Source organism: Thermobia domestica, chromosome 2, assembly GCF_964235325.1.
Source record: "Thermobia domestica chromosome 2, izTheDome1.hap1.1, whole genome shotgun sequence".
NCBI lineage: Eukaryota > Metazoa > Arthropoda > Insecta > Zygentoma > Lepismatidae > Thermobia > Thermobia domestica.
In genome coordinates, this window is record NC_137455.1 from 126,294,581 (window position 1) to 126,315,640 (window position 21,060).

The following is a 21,060-nucleotide window of genomic DNA, read 5'->3' on the forward strand; positions in this document are numbered from 1 at the left end:
TGCCTACTTTGGACCAATCATAACGTCAGAGCATATCTCAAAATTCGGTTGATGACATGTCTGGGAATTTCACCATGTATACCCATTGAACATCAATGAAATGTGCATTTTTGGACTGTGTATGCATATCTTCCTCTACGATGATAAGGACCACCATCTACAGTTTCTCGAATTCGAAATAGGGCCATTTGAAATTTGGCTTTTTCACGATTTTGGACAGCCCTAGCTCTGAAAATATGCACTTTTCTCCACAGGTCCATCTGAACTTTTTCTCTTATTTTGATGTGAGAAATCACCTCTTATAGTTTGTCGGTTTAGTACATTAACATCCTGTGTACATATTTAAGTGTATCACATACTTTGAAATACCAGAACCAGAAATTGTTTTTATATTTGGGCTGGGCTACATTTTTTGATTGTGAAAAAGGCACAAATTTCAAGAAAAATAGTTTATTTCAGGGACAAATAATAGCTCTACTGCTAATATATGAATTGAGTTATGGGTGGATCTGCATTATGAATACTTATGCAAGACTCATGAAGAGTGAATATAAAGGATCGTAGCTCTCCAATCCCGAAATCCTTAAATTTACATGGGATAGAACGGTATTTTAAACCATTCTCCAGTGAATTTATTAGGTTCACATTTTTGATGATGTAACAGTTCCTTCCCGGCATTTTTAGATACCGTCTTGGGCGTTGGTTTCAAAGGAAAATAGCATCAAATCAATTTTACACCATCCCGCTAATAATTTACTGATATGTACATCTTTAAAAGAAAAAAGGAAACGTTAATTATGTTCCTGTGTTTTTCGTAGTCTTTCGGAAACTATTTTTCAGTAACTCAAAACCATTGTCTGAATTAGTGTGTATTTTGCATATATTTCCACGCATTTAAAAAATTAAATTGAATTTCAGTTTTGATATTACATTATTTTCTTGGTTTGGAGGTGTACTATAGCTTCGTATTAAGCTCTAGTACACATAGTATGCATTTCCAATATAAGCAAAGTTCTATATAATCGTAAATGTGACAACTGACTTTTAGATTTGTTACTAAATGATATTACGTGTCTTTCAATCACTTATATCTGTTTTAAAGATTATTATATTAAAAACACTTCCCGATGCACATCGCCTTTATGAAGACATTTATGTGTCGAGTGGGAAGCATTGTGTGCTACAGTGAAATTTAGAGCTATGTCGGTGGTGGTTCATTACCAGAAGGGACCCCTATCGAATTGGTCTAAATGAGGTAGCCAGACAAAGATTATTCTGGAAGAAGGTAGGAGTTCTCCATATCCGAGCTGGTTGAAATTATAGTTGTTGGTACAGCAACTTGGACATTAGTCCCAGGCATGATCAGAGTGACTTTAACGGCTAGGATAATTTGGAGTGCAAGGCAATGATAAACCACTACTTTATTTTCTCTAGTTTTCTGACAGCAGAAAGAGAACATATGTACAATGGTGTTTCGCAGATCAAAATGTAGCTTCGCAGGTAAAATATCCCCCCACTCGGGTCTCTGGGAGGCGGATGGATGTCTTGGGAAGCACTATTGGACGAAAGGGTAACAATGTGGGAAAGATTTCTAGAGAAAAGAAGACAAGAAAAAGCAAAAGGTTTAGAATAGGAACATGAAATGTAGTACGTTATAAGGAAGAAATTAGAAAATATTAAAGAGGAAATGAAAAAAAATAATGTAGACTTGGTAGGAGTTTGTCAAATTAAACGAAAAGGTAGTGGGACATTGAGAAGCAAACGATATAGTTTTACTCAGTAACGAGAAAGGCTTTCATTATGGTGTGGAAATAATTCTTGATAGGTGCTTGAAGGAGAAGGTACTGAAAGTAGATTTTTTTGATGAGAGAGTTATGATGTTACGACTTGAAGGAAAAAGAAGGATTTAGTGGTGAAACAGACATAGGCATCGACCACTTCGTATATAACTGAAGAAGCAACGGAAAATTACGAGAAAATATAAGAAATTATAGACAGGAAGAAGTGTAGCACATGAGTAGTTGTAATGGAAAATTTTAATGCAGTTGTGGGAGAAGGACAGGAAGGTAGTGTAGTAGGAAAATATGGTTTTGGTGAAAGAGATGATAGAAAAGAAATAGTCAATTTTAATAGACAGAAGTCGTTAGTAATTGGGAACACTTGCTTCAATCAGAGCAAGACTTGCATGTAAATCCACAATAGACGGCCTAAAATATCAAATGAACTAAGTTATGATTTAGACAGTTATCAGAATTGCTTGAAGAACGCAAAACCCTTTGCGATGCTGGTATTTTCTCTAATCATAACCTTGTGCTGGCCAAAGTAGATAATAAACTGAAAAAATATTAACAGAAGAAAAATAGGCAACATGAAGTTAAATACTGAAAAGTTGAAAAACGAGGACGTAAGAAATCTTTTCATTGGAAAATTCGAAGAAACGTACACAGACGAAGAAAGGATAGGCATAGGTAGTAACCGACGGTGGGAGCATATTAAACTTTGCATACAGCAAACTGCAGAAGAAGTAATGGGTTGCTGCGAATACATGCCTATTAAACCATGGGTTACAGAACAGATGTTGCAGAGGGAAAGGAAGGCATGGAAGCAGGTTAATACAGGAAAGGAGGAAAGATGTACAAAAAGTTACGAAGCGAAACAGACAGTTTTGCAAAAGGAAACGTGAGGACATACAAGAATTAGAAAGAGTTGGGACATATGAGGAAATGTATAAAGAGATGGAATCTATGAAACTGCTTAGGAAACAAGAAGTATTTCGATGACAGTAGAAAATAAGAATAGTAAGGTAGTCAGTAAGAGGAATGAAGTCTTAGAAAGATGGAAAGAATATGTTGAGGACTTTATGTGAGTAGGAATAGACCATATGAAGTAGATGTTGAGTAGAAAATGAAGTACGCAAAGATGATAAAGGGTTAAGTATTCTACGGAATAAGTTTGAAAAAGTTATATCCGAGATTAGGAATGGAAAGGCAACCGGAATAGACAATATACCAATCAAATTTATTAAAAATATGGGAGACAAGGGCAAGAAACAATTATTCTGACTTTGCAATTAAATATATGAAATAGGAGAGTGGCGAGATTTCTTGAAGATGATCATGATACCGATAGCTAAAAAATCGAATCCAGAGAAATGTGAGGACTATACAAGTATTAGTCTCATATCGCAGCAAAAATTATGCTTCGAATACTAAACGGTAAGTTGTGTTGAAGAACAAATGAAGAAGTTGAGTAGGAATATTTCGGGTTTAGAAGAGGTAAAAGCGCAAGAGATGCAATTGAATTATTAAGAATAATCAGCGAAAGGTGCACAGAAAAATGGGTATGTTGTATTTATTGATCTACGTAGATAAGACTTTTGACCACATGAACTGAGAATTGTTGCGAATTCTAAAGAAGATAGGGTTGGAATGGAAAGATCTGACTCATAAGAAACTTATATATAAACCAACAAGTAAATGTTAGGATAAGGGAGGAAATAACAGAGATGAGTGCAACTGGAAGGGGAATTCGACAGGGATATCTCTCGCCAACATTACTTAATATATATTTAGAAGAGATAGGATAAAAGAGCCTACATAATGAAGACGGCATTTCGATAGGAGTTATAAAAATTAGATGTGTACGGTTTGCAGATGATATGGAGCTTGTTGTGGAGTCTGAAATAAAAAAAATCAATAAGATATTAAGAAACTTGAGGAAGGGCCATGAATAATATAGAATGTAAATTAATGTTAGAAAGACAAGAGCCATTATGACTGGAACGAAGAAGTTGGTGTCAAATATAGAAATAGGAGGGGAGCAAGTAGAATAGGTGATTAGTTCTCGATATCTGGGTACTATTATTAGTGATTATATGAAGTGCAAACGTAAAATAAAGCCAAAGAGAAGAATGGTGGAAGAATTCTTTAGGGGAAAGAAATGTCTATTATGTGGATCCTTGAATATAGAGTTAAGAAAAAGACACATAAAGTGCATCGCGTGGAATATTGTATTCTATATGGTAGAAACATGAACATAACGCAAAAGTGATGAAAAACGGCAGTAAAGTTTCGAAATCTAGGTGTGGAGAAGAATGGAGAGAATTAGCTGGCTCGAGCGGAAAACAAATGAGAGAATGATATAAATGGTGGTGGGGCAAAGAACAAAAAAACGAAATCTTTAAGTTTTACGTCCCACAGTTATGCCGGTTAAGCTAAAGGAGACGGCGATGATGAGTGATGAATGAAATGTTGGAATGAAGAAAGTGAGAGGAAACGGGAGAACCCCGAGAAAACCCACGCACACGGTGTTTGTCCACCACAAAGTTCACTTGGCGGGGGCTGGGATTGAACCCGGGAGGTGAACGCTCTACCACTGAGCCACCGCGGCCCAAAGAGCAAAGAACAAGTTTTGATGTAAATGAACAGAGGAAGAGAAGCTGTTTGGGACATTGGCTAAGAAGGAAATGTATCATGAGGGACGTACAAGAGCGTATATAGTAAAGACAGGGAAAAAGAAAAGACAGTACAGTTCATGGACAGTATCAAAACAGAAATTAGTAGATGAAGACGAAAACGTTAGCTGAAGATCATGGAGGATGGAAACTTCTCAGTTGCGGTAAGTGACCTGTCCATGATGGTAGAATCCCTATGATGATGATATTAAAAACTGGCAATAATGTGGTCCTGCAATCCAACTCTCCCGAAAGCGAGATAGTGTGGTGCGAAGTGAAAAAAATATATATGAAATGATTTTTTCAGTTTTACGTTCCGTGGTTATGATGAGGAGATGGTAATGATGAGAAATAAATGCAATGGTGGAATGAATAAAGTGGGAGGAAAGGAGAGAACCCCGAAAAAAACGTACATGATGTTTGTCCGCCAGAAAGTCTACATGGCGCGAGCTAAGATCGAACCAGGGACCCCAAGTATGTGCTGTGAAATGGTCTATACTGGGAGGGCTGTTCATAAATGACTGACTGTTTTGCTCGCACCAGATTTCAGCCGCAATTGCAATTCGGGTTTCACATTAGTAGTAAGCCGGCGCTTCATAACCCTCGGTGATGCATAACGACACAAAACTCAACGCCTAACTTATTAGATTAAAAACAAACTACTTAATCATGATTCAAGAGTTTTAATGTGGAAAATGAAAATACTGCAAGGTTTAAGGTTTGTTGTGAAATTATGTCATATATTTTTATAATAAATATAAATTGTAAGAACGGAAATAACATAAAATATATTGTTTGATATGCGAATTATTATTATTATCGTTTAGCTCGTGTGGTTGGATGCGAATTAGTGGAGACAAAATTAAATTCCGCAGTATGTACACTATACTGTATTATAATTGAAGAGTTAATTAAGGATAATAATTCGTAACGAGTAGACATAAGCTAGGGATTACTACATCATAAGTTTCGGAAGATTTTGAAAGGAGAAAAGACAAGACTAAAACGAGAAAAAAAGTATATATGAAGAAAGTGTTAGTCTTTGGGCTGGGAGTTGACTAGGTCGCTTAGCGGTAGATAAATTTACCCAAAGTGGCAGCGTCTATAATTAATCACTCAAGCTTAATTACTGGTTGACAATGCAGGGATTGTACTTCGACCAGGAGGAAAATGAAGTTCACAAGAAAAGAGACATCGTTCAACTTTTGTTTTCTCTCTCTTCTTCACACACACACTAATCTCTTTATATTTTATATATATATATATTCTCTCCAGGGCAATACCAAAGAAGAAAGGTTACTGGAATTGAAGAAGGAATTTTTAACTGCAATAGATTGTGTTAATATTTGATATTTTATTACATTGAATACTACAAAACATCTCAAATGAATTGTACTTGTACTGCCTAACTCTGTAAAGTAAGGAACCTAAAGAAACACACTATCACCATTGCCACAGAAACAAACTATCAACATTGGATTTAACGTGTGGAAACTCAATCCATCTCTTTCTCCATAATGCTCTTCCGCTATTTTCTTGGCCTTTACAAAGTCTTGCTTCCAGAAGTTATCGAATTTGAATTCGATACATCAGCAGTAAAAGTGTGTGTGCCACCAGTCCAGCCTTCAGCAGACGCTTTTGAACTGTCCACACTCTTTACTATGTTCCAGTGTGGAGATAACACTATAGATGATAGTATAAGGTCCGTCACGAGCATGAGGACAAGATATATACCAACTTGTAGTTTGATTATATTGCGAGGTACACTGTCCGATCATCGATGTGTGTGATTCTCAAGTTTCTAGTCTATACTTGGTATTTTCTAGTCATTTGAAACTTTGGACACTTAGTACATGTCTTTTGTTTGTTTTGTTTCCGTGAAATAGGAGCTGAAGCATATTTCTTTCCAGGAAGTACAATTGTCGCAATTCCTTTTCTGCCGCCATTTCTCAGTGCTGTTCCTCAAGTTGTAGCAATCGGTACAATCCTCGTTTTAAGTCCTGTGTGCCTATTAGTACTATGTATGGCGCAACGGCGTCGACTTTCCAAAATGTATATCAATGGGTGCATATCAATGGCGGGACATGGTAGCCTATATGTTTTCAGGGAAGTCTCAATATTTGATTGATTTATTTTTAGTTAAAATCATTTATGCACACTGTCATAAAGGGCTCTGCTATGATAAAGTAAAATATATCGATACTATAAGGATAAGTTGGGGCTGGAATAGTTCAGTTAGTAACACAGCTGTTTTAAAGAAAGGGGTTCAAACCTGGGTCTAAACTAAAAATTCTGTAGGTGCAGCGCACCCACGAGATTATTTGTGTTGGTGTCGGAGCCCCGGAGCACCCATGTAGTCAGTGCGCATGTGTATGTGTGTGTGGATTGACGTACGTCTCTCCAAACCTGGCTGATCGGTGTCTACGAAGGTCTTGTAACGCGGGGAGGTCCAGGTCTTCATAGACCTGTGCAATGATGGTGTCCATGGAGTGCCTGGTGATTACTTTGGCGGCTCTGTTTTATACCACCCGGAAATGTCTTAAATTTAGTTTTAGTGTACACTGAAATATCGAGTAAACGCAGATCAAAATAAACTTGATGCATACCTGATAAACATGACGTTGTATGTCATGCTTAAATTATGCGCCTAGCAGGATAGGTACCTCTTTGCATCGCTTTCTTTATAGTATCTATCAGGTCATTGTAGAACGATAGTCGTCGGTCCAGATGGACGCCTAAGCCGCTATTTGCCTCCGATTGCTGTTGTAGAGATGACTCGTATAATTTTAGTTGGAAAGACCCACTGTTTCTGTGAAGTCCACCGTGGGGATCTTTGCAACACTGATCTTGAATTTCCAGGTAGTCGTACAGTTCTCAAACATATGGACTTTTGTTGTAGTATGCTTCGTGATTCTATACATATTGTCCACTGCAACCGTACACACTCTACTGTCGTTGCGACATCACACATAGGCACATCAATTTCGCGACTCATGCTCTCTTGTCCACTATCTACTATCTGAGTGCTTGATAAACCACCCTCTCACGGTACTACTTCAAGTAACGAACCAGGGAAGCTGCTAAGACCACACATGTAACATTCTGCTTAAATTCCAATCGTTCATACTTCATATACTGCTGTACAAATATTGTGGGTTTAGACGCATTTTAGTTGTTGCAATTTTCACAAACAACAAAGGGAACAGAAGAATATGAAAGAAAGGGATAATCTGGCAATCTTAGTCAACATGTTATCATTTTGTTTTCTTTGCCTGTATTTTAAAATCAAAGAAAACATCCATTGTTTTCTTTAGAAGTGCATCCAAAGTTGGAAAAATATTTGACATGTTTGACACTGCGAATAAAGGGTGATGTTTAAAAATAACTTGTAAAGTAAATATGGCACTGTCGTATATAAGTGTGTTATATAATATCAACTGGTATTATCTTAATTGAAAACGTTTCCTTGAGTATTATTAGAAGAAACATCAAGAGCACTTGTTTTGTTTTATAGCTATACAAGGAACTTCATTTTTAGACTTATATACTATGTTATGCATTAGTGTCGGAAGTCTTATAGAACGGCTATGTCCATTCATCAGTCGATCTGTCAACAAGTATCGGAGCAAAAAGGTCAGAGATAACGAGAAGCTGTTTTCTGCAATCGATTCAGTGTCGTAAGAATAGGTCTCGTTTCTCCCGGTAAAGTTTCAACATTTATCGCCATAGAACAAAAACGGTAACAGATATCGAGAATCGTTTTTTTTTTAATTAATTCGGGGTCTCAAAAGAATATACAATTCACTATTTGTAACATTCTGCCAAAAACGGAAGTGATTGAAATTTACTATTACTTCCTGTTTCAATACTGATTTCCATAGAGCAAAAACAGTAATAGATATCTAGAAGCACACACTGAAAATAAATTCCAACTACTCTGCTAAAGCTCTATTCAAACCGGAAGTAGTAGAATTCAACTATATCCTGTTGCCAAGTTGATTACCATATAATTGAAACTGTAACAGAAATCGATTTTTTTTTTTTCGCAATCGATTTAACTTCTCAAGAGAACATGTCATTACCACCCGCAACACTACTAAAGCCGGAAGTGCTTCAAATTTACTATTACTTAGACTTTTAATATTGATTTCTATAGGGAAAAAAACAGTGAAAGCTATCGAGAAACTGTTTTCTCGAATCGATTCAGCACACCAAGAATATGTTTTGTCTCTCAATGAACATTCCATTCAAACTGAAAGTGGTATATATATCAAGTATTTCTTCCGGTTTCAACTTTTATCTTTATAGAATAAAAGCAGTAGCAGAAATCGATAAGTATTTCTTCTTTGCAATCGATTCAGCATCTCAAGAAAGCATATTACCACCCGGAACGCTGTACTGAAACCGGAAGTAGTTGAAATGTGCTAGTACCTCCAGTTTCAATACTGATTTCCATAGAGCAAAAACAATAAAAGATTTCGAGATGCGATTTTCTGCAATCGATTGATCGTCTGAATAGAACATGCGAGCTCCCTCGTGGCAAAGCAATTAGCGTATGCGCCATTGGCATGGGATACTCGGTTCGATTCTCAGCGGAAGCTCGTGTGGGTAGCGTTCCACGTTAAACTGTAGGTCCTCGTCTCATATAGTCTCACTGCTGAAAAGAAGCTAACTAAAAATCAAATCAAATCAAGAGAACTTGCTATCATTACCGGTAACTCTCTATCGAAATCGAAAAGTGGTTAAAATTTACTTCAACTTCCGATTTCAATAATTATTTGCATAGAGCAAAAATGGTAAATGATATTGGAAAGCAATTTCTTTTCTTTTTTCTAATTCAGTCCCAAAAATGAGCTTTCCTCGACTTTTATCTAACTATTCAAACCGAAAGTTGTGAAAATCTACGATTTCCAGTTAGAATACTGGTCGCATAATAAACAAACGGAAATAGATAGCAAAACGGAGGTTTTTTCTTTTTTTTAATATATGGATCTGTAACGCAGGAATATGTTTGCCACTCATTCTAGCTTTGGAACTTCTTTTATAAAATAACAGACAAATTCTGACCAAAGCATATATTAACTAATAAATAATAGCGTTACAGTTTCGGCAAATTAACTTTGCCTTCATGTGTCTATGAAGGCAAAGTTAATTTGCCGAAACTGTAACGCTATTATTTATTAGTTAATATATGCTTTGGTCAGAATTTGTCTGTTATTTTATAAAAGGAATATGTTTCGCTTCAGAGTTTATTCCTCTCTTACAACTGGCAGTGATAGAGATTAATTTGCACTTGCGATTGCAATATTAGAAGGAAAAGCATAGAGCAGGAGAAAACGAAATATTAAGTTTTACGATTAAGCCAGCTAGGAAAAGGAGACGGTTAAGATGAGCAATAAATAAAATGATAGAATGAAGAAAGTGGGAAGAAACGGGACAACCCCGAGAAAATCTACACACACTTTGTAAATAATTACAGTCATATTTACTGACCGATTACCGTCAATTCTGGCTGCCAATCGATTATCCTAAAATTTACGATATTAGTGTTAAAGTTGTGGTAATAGGGGATACATATGGCCTTTTTATGGCCTATAACCATCAATTTTACAGTAATACGGTAAATGTTAGAGTAATCGGTTGGCAGCCAGAACTGACCGTAATCGGTGAGTAAATGTGACCCATAATATTTTACAATGCACGGTGTTTTTCCTTACAAATCTTACTTGGTGCGATCTGGGATCGAACCAAGGACCCCATGCACCAGAGGTGAACGCTTTGTTACTGAGCCACTACCGCCTTACCATAGAGCAGAAAAAGTAAGAGATATCAAGTATTGACTTTTCGATATAGATTCAACGTCCGAGAAATATATTCTCTTTGATCTTATTCGTCTATTGCAACCAGTAGTTATAGATGTACTACTTCAAATCTGAGTATTGAATTTATGTAATTGAAAGACTACCGTAGTTTCACACTATCAAACTAATCCCACTTGTTTAACATTATACAAGTACGCACAGTCACACATACTTCCATTATATATAAATAAAATAAAATAAAGACAATCTATGCCCAAGTATTCCTCAGTCATTATTTATGAAGACAATGTCGCTTAGTTTTGAATACACTTGTTAAACAAGAAATACGGTAAGCGTTAAATTGAGCCACTTCAAGCATTGTTCAAATATTTTTCTTTAAGACTTTCGTTTTTAAGAAACATATTTTTTCTACTTGAAGAACTCATTATTTCTCTATTACTTGTGCCATTAGGCCAGTGTTTTGCTGCTGAAGAACAACGGCCTCTTGAATACAAGAGATTTTTTTCAATAAACTGAGCTGTTCCTTTCAGCTTTTGTAGTGCTTTGTTCTCTGCCTTAACATCATTGGTTGTTTTTCTTCCTTCAGTTTAATGTTGATATTTTCTTCCGTACGTCATTTCAGATGGAAAAACAACTGTGGCAGTTGCCGTAATTAATACAACACAATTATTTTTGTGTTAAATACATTTTTCAAAGTTGGTCATGGCTCAAGGTTCTTCTTTTATTAAAGTGGATAATTTGTTTACTAAATGTAACTTCGCATCAACGATATTGGTAATTTCAGTTTAACTGTATTGATTTGTTCTTCATTATTAATATTAGCAAGTCGATTGATCTCACTGACTTCCGTTCAATGAGTAGAATAAAGAATAAAGCCGACCATCTTCCATTATCTACTTGCTGCTTAACAATCCATACTTCTTTACTTAATGCTGTAGTAGGTGGGTATAATAGTTTGCGCATGTATCTAGGTACGTATATAATGTAACAACTGGAATTCATGATAAATTTCCTACGAACCACCACACTAAACTTTCTCGTTCAGATTCCATAAACTAAATTCTATTATGCTGCCGTTATTAACTAAACGTTTTCTCTGAAATAGTTTCAAAATTATATAGCCTATCAAGCGTTTTCCAGAAACTTCGCTTTGAAAAATAAACTCTCTTTTGTTGATATTTTTTTACAAGAAGTGATATAGCATATGACAGGTGGGTATGTAAGTCAAAAATCAGTGTTGTACAGAAATCGCAGTTGAAAGCTCAGATATAAATACAAAAATCTGGTTTTTGGTTACAGATATAAATAAAAAAACAGTCTTATTAACGTGAAGACCTACAACAGCTAATAATTTTCCCAAAACCGGATTTTGGATTTATGTCTGAACCCTCAAATGCGACTTCTCCAAAACACTAATTTTTTACTTAACGCACTTTACACACCCACCAGTCATATATTCGGGATACTAATGAAATATTTGTTTATAAAATATCAACAAAATCAGCTGAGTCATTTTTGAGAAACTCGTCAAAAAAAAAGGCGAAGAATAAACCGTTCCTCTAGATTTATTCAGGACAAATTAATTATGCCATATTCGCAGGTCAGTAATGAAATATTTATTTCAGAAGTACGAACAAGATTGTCTGTCATATTTGAGGAACTCGTTTTGAAAAAAAAAAAACTTGCCAAAAATCAACTCGTGGTTTCTTGCCAAAAAAAATGCTTATGCCACAATATAGGGTTGTTAATAAAATATTGATATATATGAAATATAGACAGTCTTTAAAGCCGATTTTGAGAAAATTGCATTTTTTTTATTTTCACCTTTCAATAATTTACCTTTATTTTTGGGAATAGGAAGAAAATTCGAAATTCCCTTAGAGAATGTTATTAAAACCTTAAATTTAATATATATATATATATATATATGTGTGTGTGTGTGTGTGTGTGTGTGTGTGTGTGTGAATACGTTGAATGGTATAGCGTGAATATGTTTACATAGGGACGGACACTCAAAAATCAGTTTCTCGATATTGAGGGGCTACTAAACGTAAATCTGTTGAAATCTAGGATCCATTTTTCATTCATGATCACCGTATTTTCATATCTCTCTTATATGATGAAATAATAAAAGAAAAAATATTCGATGTTGACTGAACACAGCGAATATTTTTTTCAGACCCCAACTTCCCATATCCCTGTTGCTTGAGGTTGGTACGTGTAAATATAAATGAAACTACCAATTTACGTATGTTCCAAGAACCATTTCGAAGAGAAAAGATCTTGAAACCAACTATTTGTTCATTTAATGACGTTTACAGATACTATCTCACTAACTTTCTAAATTTCCGACATTCATTATTCAAAAAAAGTAGAGTGAGTGTAACAAAGACACTTAACCTTTCATCTATAGGCTAAAGGTAAGGAGAAGAAATGGAAATGAATGCAGATGAAATGAATGGAGTGAGGAAACGGAAATACCACGAGGAAACCTACGCACTCAGTTTTTCTGCCTCACCTACGAACTCTGCGCTCAAGAAATAAGCATTCTACCGTTAAACCACTGCAGTGTAGCCCACGCTTCAGTAATATATGCTTTATTGATCACTTATTTCGCGGAAAACGAGATTATGATTTCTCATTAAATGTTATGTTCAAAATGTTCTACTATATCTATTACCTTGCTATTTAATTAGAGCATTATTGTAATAACTAAAAAAATATTATTATTAGTAATAGTAGTGACAGCAGTAGCAGTAACTATTGCTATCGAAGTGAAGGATATTAAATTACTAGTAACAGTTGCCCTAGAGCCTTCAGCTCGCTGAACACAGTGTCTTCTACAACAGTGCCTTGTACTACAGTATTTTAAAATAATTTTGAATCAAAGACGTTTTATGTTGAATTAAATCTGCAAGTTGCCTGGACGCTGTCATCTATTCCAGTAGGCGTATTCCAATAGAGACACGCAATAGGATGACTATAAACTATTATTAACAAGCGCTACACACATACTGTGACATTCTTGTATTATAATGTGGATTGTTTATAATAAAGCCCAACACATTAATGCCTATTTCATAGAACACTCTTTAAAAAAACAGTGATGAAATATTTTTGAAAGAAATTAACTCATTTTTTCAACTAACTTGCGACACGTTGGTACAGTAACTCTTCTCTCGATACAAAGAAACTTCTTAGTGTAATCTATTTCACAAATGATTCTTGTGAGTCATCATTGAAACCTACTGTCGAATTTTCATTGAAACAATTAGGTAGATACTATTGTACTCTAATGGAGCCTGCAACGACTCGAATCTTAATACAGGGTCGTTTGGATTCTTAATAATAGGTTGATCAATGATTTCGCCAACGGCACTAGCCTCCTGAGACCATGCGTATTGCATGCAATACAATTCTTAAATGTTTTTCTTTATTAAGAAAATTGTTGGAAAAGTTAGATTCCGTGGTATTGTTTTCAGTACAGTAAGCCTGTTATGTACTGAACATAATACCGTGGAATCTGACCTTTCCAATGATTTTCTTAATAAAGAAAGGCATTTAAAAATTGTATTGCATGAAATACGCCGGGTCTCAGGAGGCTAGATATGAGGGACGTTTTATGTGGCTGTCCGATCAAATGACGTAAATGTAATTTTATCACAAAGAAATATGGAAGGGGGGAGTTTGAATCTGTGCCACTAGATGTAAATACTAGTTTACCGGTTCTTCGTCTTATTATTTCATTTTGTTTTATTTTTTTATTATTTTTAACATCCAACTATTAAGCCAGTGAATCTTCAGATACCAGATAAGATTAATAAAAAAATATAAAACTCTTGGACTCTTGTTATAAGATACTTTCTGACTTAAATTCTAATAACAACGGTTTTCAATATTTGCTTTCTCAAATCACTTTTGAATCATTTTTCAGGAACCCGAAATATAATTAAATTGCTTCTCACGCTTCAGAAGACGATATAACCATTCTATTTCGTGACTTTTCCTATGAAACATCGTTTCCTCAAAGCTGTGGCGTAGCTACGTATCCTTATCATACAAATGACTCGGTATACTCTGTGGAAATAGTTAGATGGAATCCATGTCCTTCCAGAACGTTGGCAGTAGGCCGTCGATGCTGGTGGGAATTATTATTAATCTTCCAGGTATCTCTTAGGTAACTTATCGTTGTTCGAAGGTAGTGGGTGCAAAAAGCAACAGAACTTTCTTGATTACCTTTATATAAGGATTTAGAGCATCCTGACCATCCGAATTCTGAAATTCACTCTTAATAAAATGACAATTTAAATAATTTTCCAGTTTCTTCAATAAGATTCTGTTTTTTTTTTTTTTTGTACGTTTATATGTTGATATTTTTTATTTTGTTTATTCCATCGCTTTTGTCATTTCAATTTTGTTTACAATACTAAGGATAAAATTCCAATGCTCACTTTTTTATATATATAAAAAATATTCTTTTGTCTCCTTTAAATATCCATATTAATTCTCAGGTTGAAGTTTTCCTTCGGTATTCATTTCAACCTTCCAAGTTTTCATTCTTTTCAGTCGAGATGAGCAATTTTTCAACACAAAGACTTGCGTATAATAAAAGAAGGAAACTTCATAAAAAGCATTTTCCTTTATAAATAGTCTGTCATTAATACGATTCGTTTTTCCGCTATCAGACATCTTTTCAACATTGCAAATGGCTCAAAGGAATTATATGTATATAAAGATCTTGTCTTGTCTTTGACAGTGTAGCCAAATTCATGAACGTTATCAGAAGCCATCATCAATTCCATGTAATTATCTTACATAAAAATAAATTATGGGGCTCTATATTTGTCTCACTTTGATTGTACAGGAACTTCATTTTACTATCTAGAATTGCTAGTAAAGATAATGTTTTAGGGAAATATAATAATATTGTGGTGTTTGTATTATGTATACGTGGACCAAACAGTATAGCTTCAGTGAGATAGTAACAATTAATCCCTAACTTAATTTATTGCACTCATTATATAATTCTTATTTCAGACTTGTATTGAATTAATGAGGATCATACTGGTGATCCAGATTGTAAAGTTATACCATACGCCCGCTTGTACCTACATTACTCAGCATAAAACTGTTGAACGAATGCGATTTTTTAATTCTGTTTTTGACGATAGATAAACAATTAGATTGATCATTTTTTCGGCCAAGTTCGTTAATAGAATCAATCTCTTAACATCTTCAACGATATCTTTATCAGTATCTACCCAAAACCCACTCATTCATAAAGGTATGTTTCACATAACGCTAATAATATATGCAGTAGTACTAATCTTAGATTTTATTTCGAGTCTTATCTTTAATTTTAGTGATATAAGTTTATGAAACATCAGAAAATACGAAACTAATAAATGAGGGTAAGTTTACTTGTAAAGAATTGTATGTAAAGAATTTGATCATAATGTAGAAATACACTATTATACAATCATGTCTGTGAATTCGGCTTAAATCAAAGCCTTTTTTTTAACTTCATGCGATGAATGTCGTCGTATAAGAAGTTGTTCATTCATAACATTTGAATTTAAGGAACACATTAATAAATAATTATTACACGCATTGGATAAAAATATATTTCTCTGATCCTGTGAGAGTTATAAATATGAGCTTACATTTGCAGAAATTTGTTAATGAGATATTTAGTCTGATATTTAGCCCATATTGTCTGATGAAGCTAATCGGCGAAACTGCGAAATATTTACTATTTTAAAATAAACGTTGTTTTGTTCAGTGATTTATTTTTCTAGTTCATGAGATGATTATTTTTTAGATCTTCAGCTATTTTAATAACTTAATTACTTTTAATACTCTGGAAAGGTCAACGATTGTCTTCTTAATTCATGAATTGCGGATTATTTTCATTTGTTATTATAACTGGAAATTTTGCAAGGAAGAAGCTGGCAACACTAATTTTCCAACAAGAACGCCTTGAGTGTTATTTCATTGGTGTTCTTTAATTATTTCCCATTTTCTTTCTTCTTTTGTTAGTTAGCGTAAAGAAGATATCATTTCTTTAATCACCTGTTAGAAATTGAATAATTGCTTTTCATCGTTTGCCGTAAGGGACAATAAATGGCACGTAATTATTATCAGCGGTAGAAATTCAATGCCACAAAATTTCATTTAAGTTATTATCAAGAACAGAAGAGGAAGATTTCTTAGGTCAATTTCAAATGTAAACAAGAAAGTAGTCTTTTAAAATATAGCAATAGCAATTAAAAGATTAAATTAGCTGCCAGAAAGAATGGGAAAATATTCATGATTTTTATTTTGTTGTTTCTAAATGATGATGTTGAATGAACATTTATTACGCAAGCATCGGTTTTTTTCTCGTGGCTGAGTGATTACTGCTCAAGATACCTGGTGCGGAAGACCTAGATTCAATTCCCAATAGGACTACATGTACCTCCTGATATCACATTCTGAGGCAAGGGCAAGAGATCGTGGGCTTCATTCAGTATCCATCTTTGCAAAATTTGCGGATCACAATGCAAAATATACAGCAAAATTTATTGATAGTGAGCCTGCCAGAAAAAGCGAGGATAAATGATTGCAAAATGCAAAATTCGCTTCACTGACATCATATCACAAAGTCAGTATATGATGTCCAGTATCACATGCCGCTGACGCAAATCCGTACGGAATGAGGACATTGTTCTACATAACTGAACAAAATTGAGTTATTAAGAGCGGGCATATCATATGATTACTGAGCGCAGTATTAACTGACGAAAGCAGGTAGTCGTATCTATAATATTGACAATACTACCATAGGAATAAGCATTGCGGTGTCCGTAAGTTCGCAGCTTTTACATAAACAGAAATCGTGATCTTCTCGAATCAGGCTTATTTTAGTAGGTTCAGTCTTTTGTCTTTGGACGATATCAGTAAGCTGTAGTTGCACGCGGCAGTGCAGAAAATTAATATTAAAGTTTCAATGTTTATTATGTACTAGCTGAAATACCCGTTTTTCTCACTGGGAGGATAAGGTTTATGCAATGTATCATGTTTGTAGGTAAAAGAATGAGTGGACTAAATAAATAAAGAGAAGCAACGCTTTTGGCGTTGCCCTTGTCAATATGTGTGAAATAAATAAATAACGAAGAGTAACGACTTCGTCATTCCCTCTGTCATTATGAGTGTAATAAATAGATAACGAATAACAATGCCCTTGATATTGTCCCTTTCAATATAAATGATATAAATGAATACTGAAGATCAATGATTTTGGCGTTGACCCTGTCCATTCCCAGACCAGTTGCCATGTACCTTCTTGCCTTAATTAAGGCTCAAATGCCATCGAGACTGTCACTAATCAGCTTACCTATACCAAAAACTATGGATAAGAAAATAATATCTGTCATTTTTTACATGTCAGTTTTCACGCTTCCATAACGACAGATTTCTCGCATGTCATTATCAGACTTCTTGCATATTTCTTCCCCTCTTCATATAGTTCAGTGAGAAGTGGAGTAGCAAAATGTGACGTCCCAGAGCATTTAGGTGGAAATGACTGGAGCAAAACTGTATGATCAACTTAGTAATTTAGTGCATGGTCTTAGCCATACTTAATCGAAATAATATTCTAGATTTTTTTCTGTACACACACTCACACAGACACACACACAATTGGAAAATCCCCTTTTCCCTTAAAGATTAAGTTATAGGGATGATATTTTTAAGAGAAAAGCACAACAATCTTCAGCCTGAATCTCCTGGGAGCAGTAGCAAGTGGCTAACTCTTTGTAATGGTGGTGCATTTTAACTAATTGTCAGTCCTCACCATGGGTAAAAGTGGATCTGAAAAGGTAGGGGGACGGTAGATAGCGGCATGACATCAAGCCGCCCCCTGCCTATCTCTGCCTGTTATAATTTTTAGGAACTGGGAAGACGCCATAATATTTTCTGGAGGTGGAGAGACAGCGTCCCCTCACATTCCCCATTATTTTTACCTCTACGACTAGTGCTATATCTGATGAGAATACTTGATTTAATTTTGTAGTCTTACTATAGTATGGAACTCTTATTTAAATTTGATAATATTTATCTGGTTTGGTTCTCACGTTATGTTGCAGGTAAACATCTAGCGTTGTTGTTTAGAAAAGAAATTTAAAGTAAATAGATCCGAGGCCCTGTTGTTTTGAGTGGAACACAAAAACAGTAGTTTCAATCTTTCCTAAACTCGGGGTTGCGTAAGGAGGCAAAACAAAATCAATAAATCAAATAAAACAAATATATCAGAAAAAAAGATCATCACTTCTTATACTGTTTCTAGAGTTTTACCTGGAGATGTTAAATATTGAAGTCATAGCCAAAAGGAAGTTCTATATAATAATATGCATTTAAGACACATTATTTTCTTTTTCTTTTCGCAGCCTGTATAACTGTTTATCTGAATCCATACTTCTTTCATCCATGCAGTCCCTTGCTTCGACTTGAACAGAACGAATGCAGTATTATATGAGGTTTCTTTGTCTCAAACTCAATATTAATGCATCTCTACATCAAAACACTAAATAAATTTAAACTTAATAATCCAATATTCTTCTTCCATTACAAAAGGAGAAGTTCTTACTGAGTGTTTAATTGAACAACGTCTAGGCTAAGTTGCAACCCGTAACTGGTCTGGTGGGGGTAAATTTAAGCCTCAGGTGTGAACGAAGAAACAGAAAAAATACCATTCAATTTGGTTTTTATTTCACTGTTATCGCATATTTTATACGAAAACCTACTTTAAGTGGCTTGTAATAGTCTCTGTAATACCATAAATTTGTTTGCCAATAAATCTGAACAATAGAAATAACGTAAGTAAAAGGCTAATAGTCACCACAAGAAACAAAGTACATCACTAGGAAGAACTTTCGAAGAACATCGACTTCATCTTCAGCCTAGGCACACTTCACAAAGGATTTAAACCCTAGGAAATAAATTATGGATAGGTAAAAATATTTTAAAAGAGCGAAGATGAAGACGATGTTATTCGAAAGTACTTTCTAATGATGTGGTTTGTTTCTTGCGGCGACTACTAGCCTCTTACTTACGTTATTTCTAATTATTATCACCGCTCGCAATACAATGATAATCTGTACAATACTTTAATCGCAAGAGTAAAGTAACATTGGGGGTAAAATTTACCCCCACGCGCCTACTAACAGTAAATAAAAAAAGCGAGACTGGTTAAGGGTTATGCTAGAAATTTGAAATTTAGAAAATACATAGGATTTATGACGTAAGGTCCACTAAGGAATGATTTTTTAAAAAAAGAATCGACGTGCAAAAGGGGGTGGGTTTTCCAATTGTTATAATAAGATGTGTATATCTCGAAATCTCTTAAAATTACTGACATGAAATTTTGTATTTGGACTTTTCATTTAAAATAATTAAGCTCTTCTTTCAGCGTTTATTGATATTTAACCTAGCAAAGAAGAAAACGAGGTGGGAAGAAAAGTGTGCAATGGTACAATTATTTAGGTGAAATATTAAAATAAACGCTGAAATATATGTTTTACTATATTAAATGAAAAGTCTAAATTCCAAATTTTATGTCACTAAATTTAAGGGATTTCGCAATATGAAAATCTTATTAGAAATTCGACAGATGAGGACAAAAAGAGATGGGGTGTTTCATTAAGATGTCCATATCTTAGAATTTCTTAGATTTAGGACAATTCAGTTTGATGTTTGCAAATTTCATTTAAAATAAATGAATTTATTATTTCCACATTTCATTATAATTAAACGCAATTCTACGATTCTTGATATTTGACACACAAAGAAAGAACGATGTTGAACAAAGTGTTGAACTCTCTCCGCACCGCCAGGTTCAATCTCTCGACCCGGTAGAAGTTTGCCGATAATGTATGCAGTGTGCTACCAACAATCACGCATGCAAGGGTGTAAATGTAATATTCATTAAACCATATTCTCCCCCTCGAAGAACGGGACTTCCCTCAGTAAGAAATAAAAGCTATCAGGAATCAGAGTTTGTGTTAATATCAATAGCAAAAAATTGTGTTATGGATACATTTTTTAAATACTTAAAACTCACAAATAGCTCAGCATTTACTGAAGACAACTGTACGTCTCTTAATGTAAAATAATTCTTTTCTCTTTGCAGGTATTATGCAGCAAGACAACGCCGAACAGGTTATACTTGACCCCAAGCTCATCGCCCGAAATTACTTAAAAACCTGGTTCTTCCTGGACCTTATAAGTTCCATCCCTTTAGATTATATCTTCCTGATCTTCAATCAGGTGAGTAAGGTAAGGTGTCGATTTTCTTACTTATTTTTTCTCCCTCTTCTCTTGAAATTTTTATCAAGCACACGGAATGAGAATAACATCTTGCATCCCAGATTGGCACTGGAGTTTTCGAGATGATTGCAGCATGAATACTCCACAAAATACGATTCATTATTATTATTATTATTACTCCACTGAAGATTGTGATTATTCTTATTATTGAATAACAAAAAAGCTTGTATTTTTTAAATAAGCTGTTGCTTCAAGACATTATTTTACTCTGCTTTTATTTCTGTATTATTTGATTCTTCTATCTTTCTCTCGTATTGTGCAGATTTCGCAGCTTAGTATGTGAAAATTGAAACTGTGCAGAGCTTAATGTTCTCTGTTCATTCTTGTTTTGTACGCAAGATGGCAGTGTAAACTGTTCATTAAAATAATCTATATTTTACATTCCAAATCGTTCCATCCACACAAAGATCTTACAGAGTT

The 21,060-nt window shown here is 34.6% G+C and overlaps 1 protein-coding gene across 3 annotated transcripts in view; it reads left to right on the forward strand.

The window, feature by feature from the left end:
- The window catches only part of Ih (hyperpolarization activated cyclic nucleotide gated potassium channel Ih), a 311,031-nt gene that overhangs the window by 71,358 nt on the left and 218,613 nt on the right, over positions 1-21,060 (forward strand). For 2 of the 3 annotated variants that reach the window (XM_081745789.1, XM_081745799.1), the window contains exon 2: positions 20,444-20,589. In XM_081745789.1, coding sequence (XP_081601915.1) covers positions 20,444-20,589 — 146 coding nt within the window. The remainder of the gene's footprint in view (positions 1-20,443; positions 20,590-21,060) is intronic. The other variant, XM_081745794.1, reaches the window with a different exon arrangement.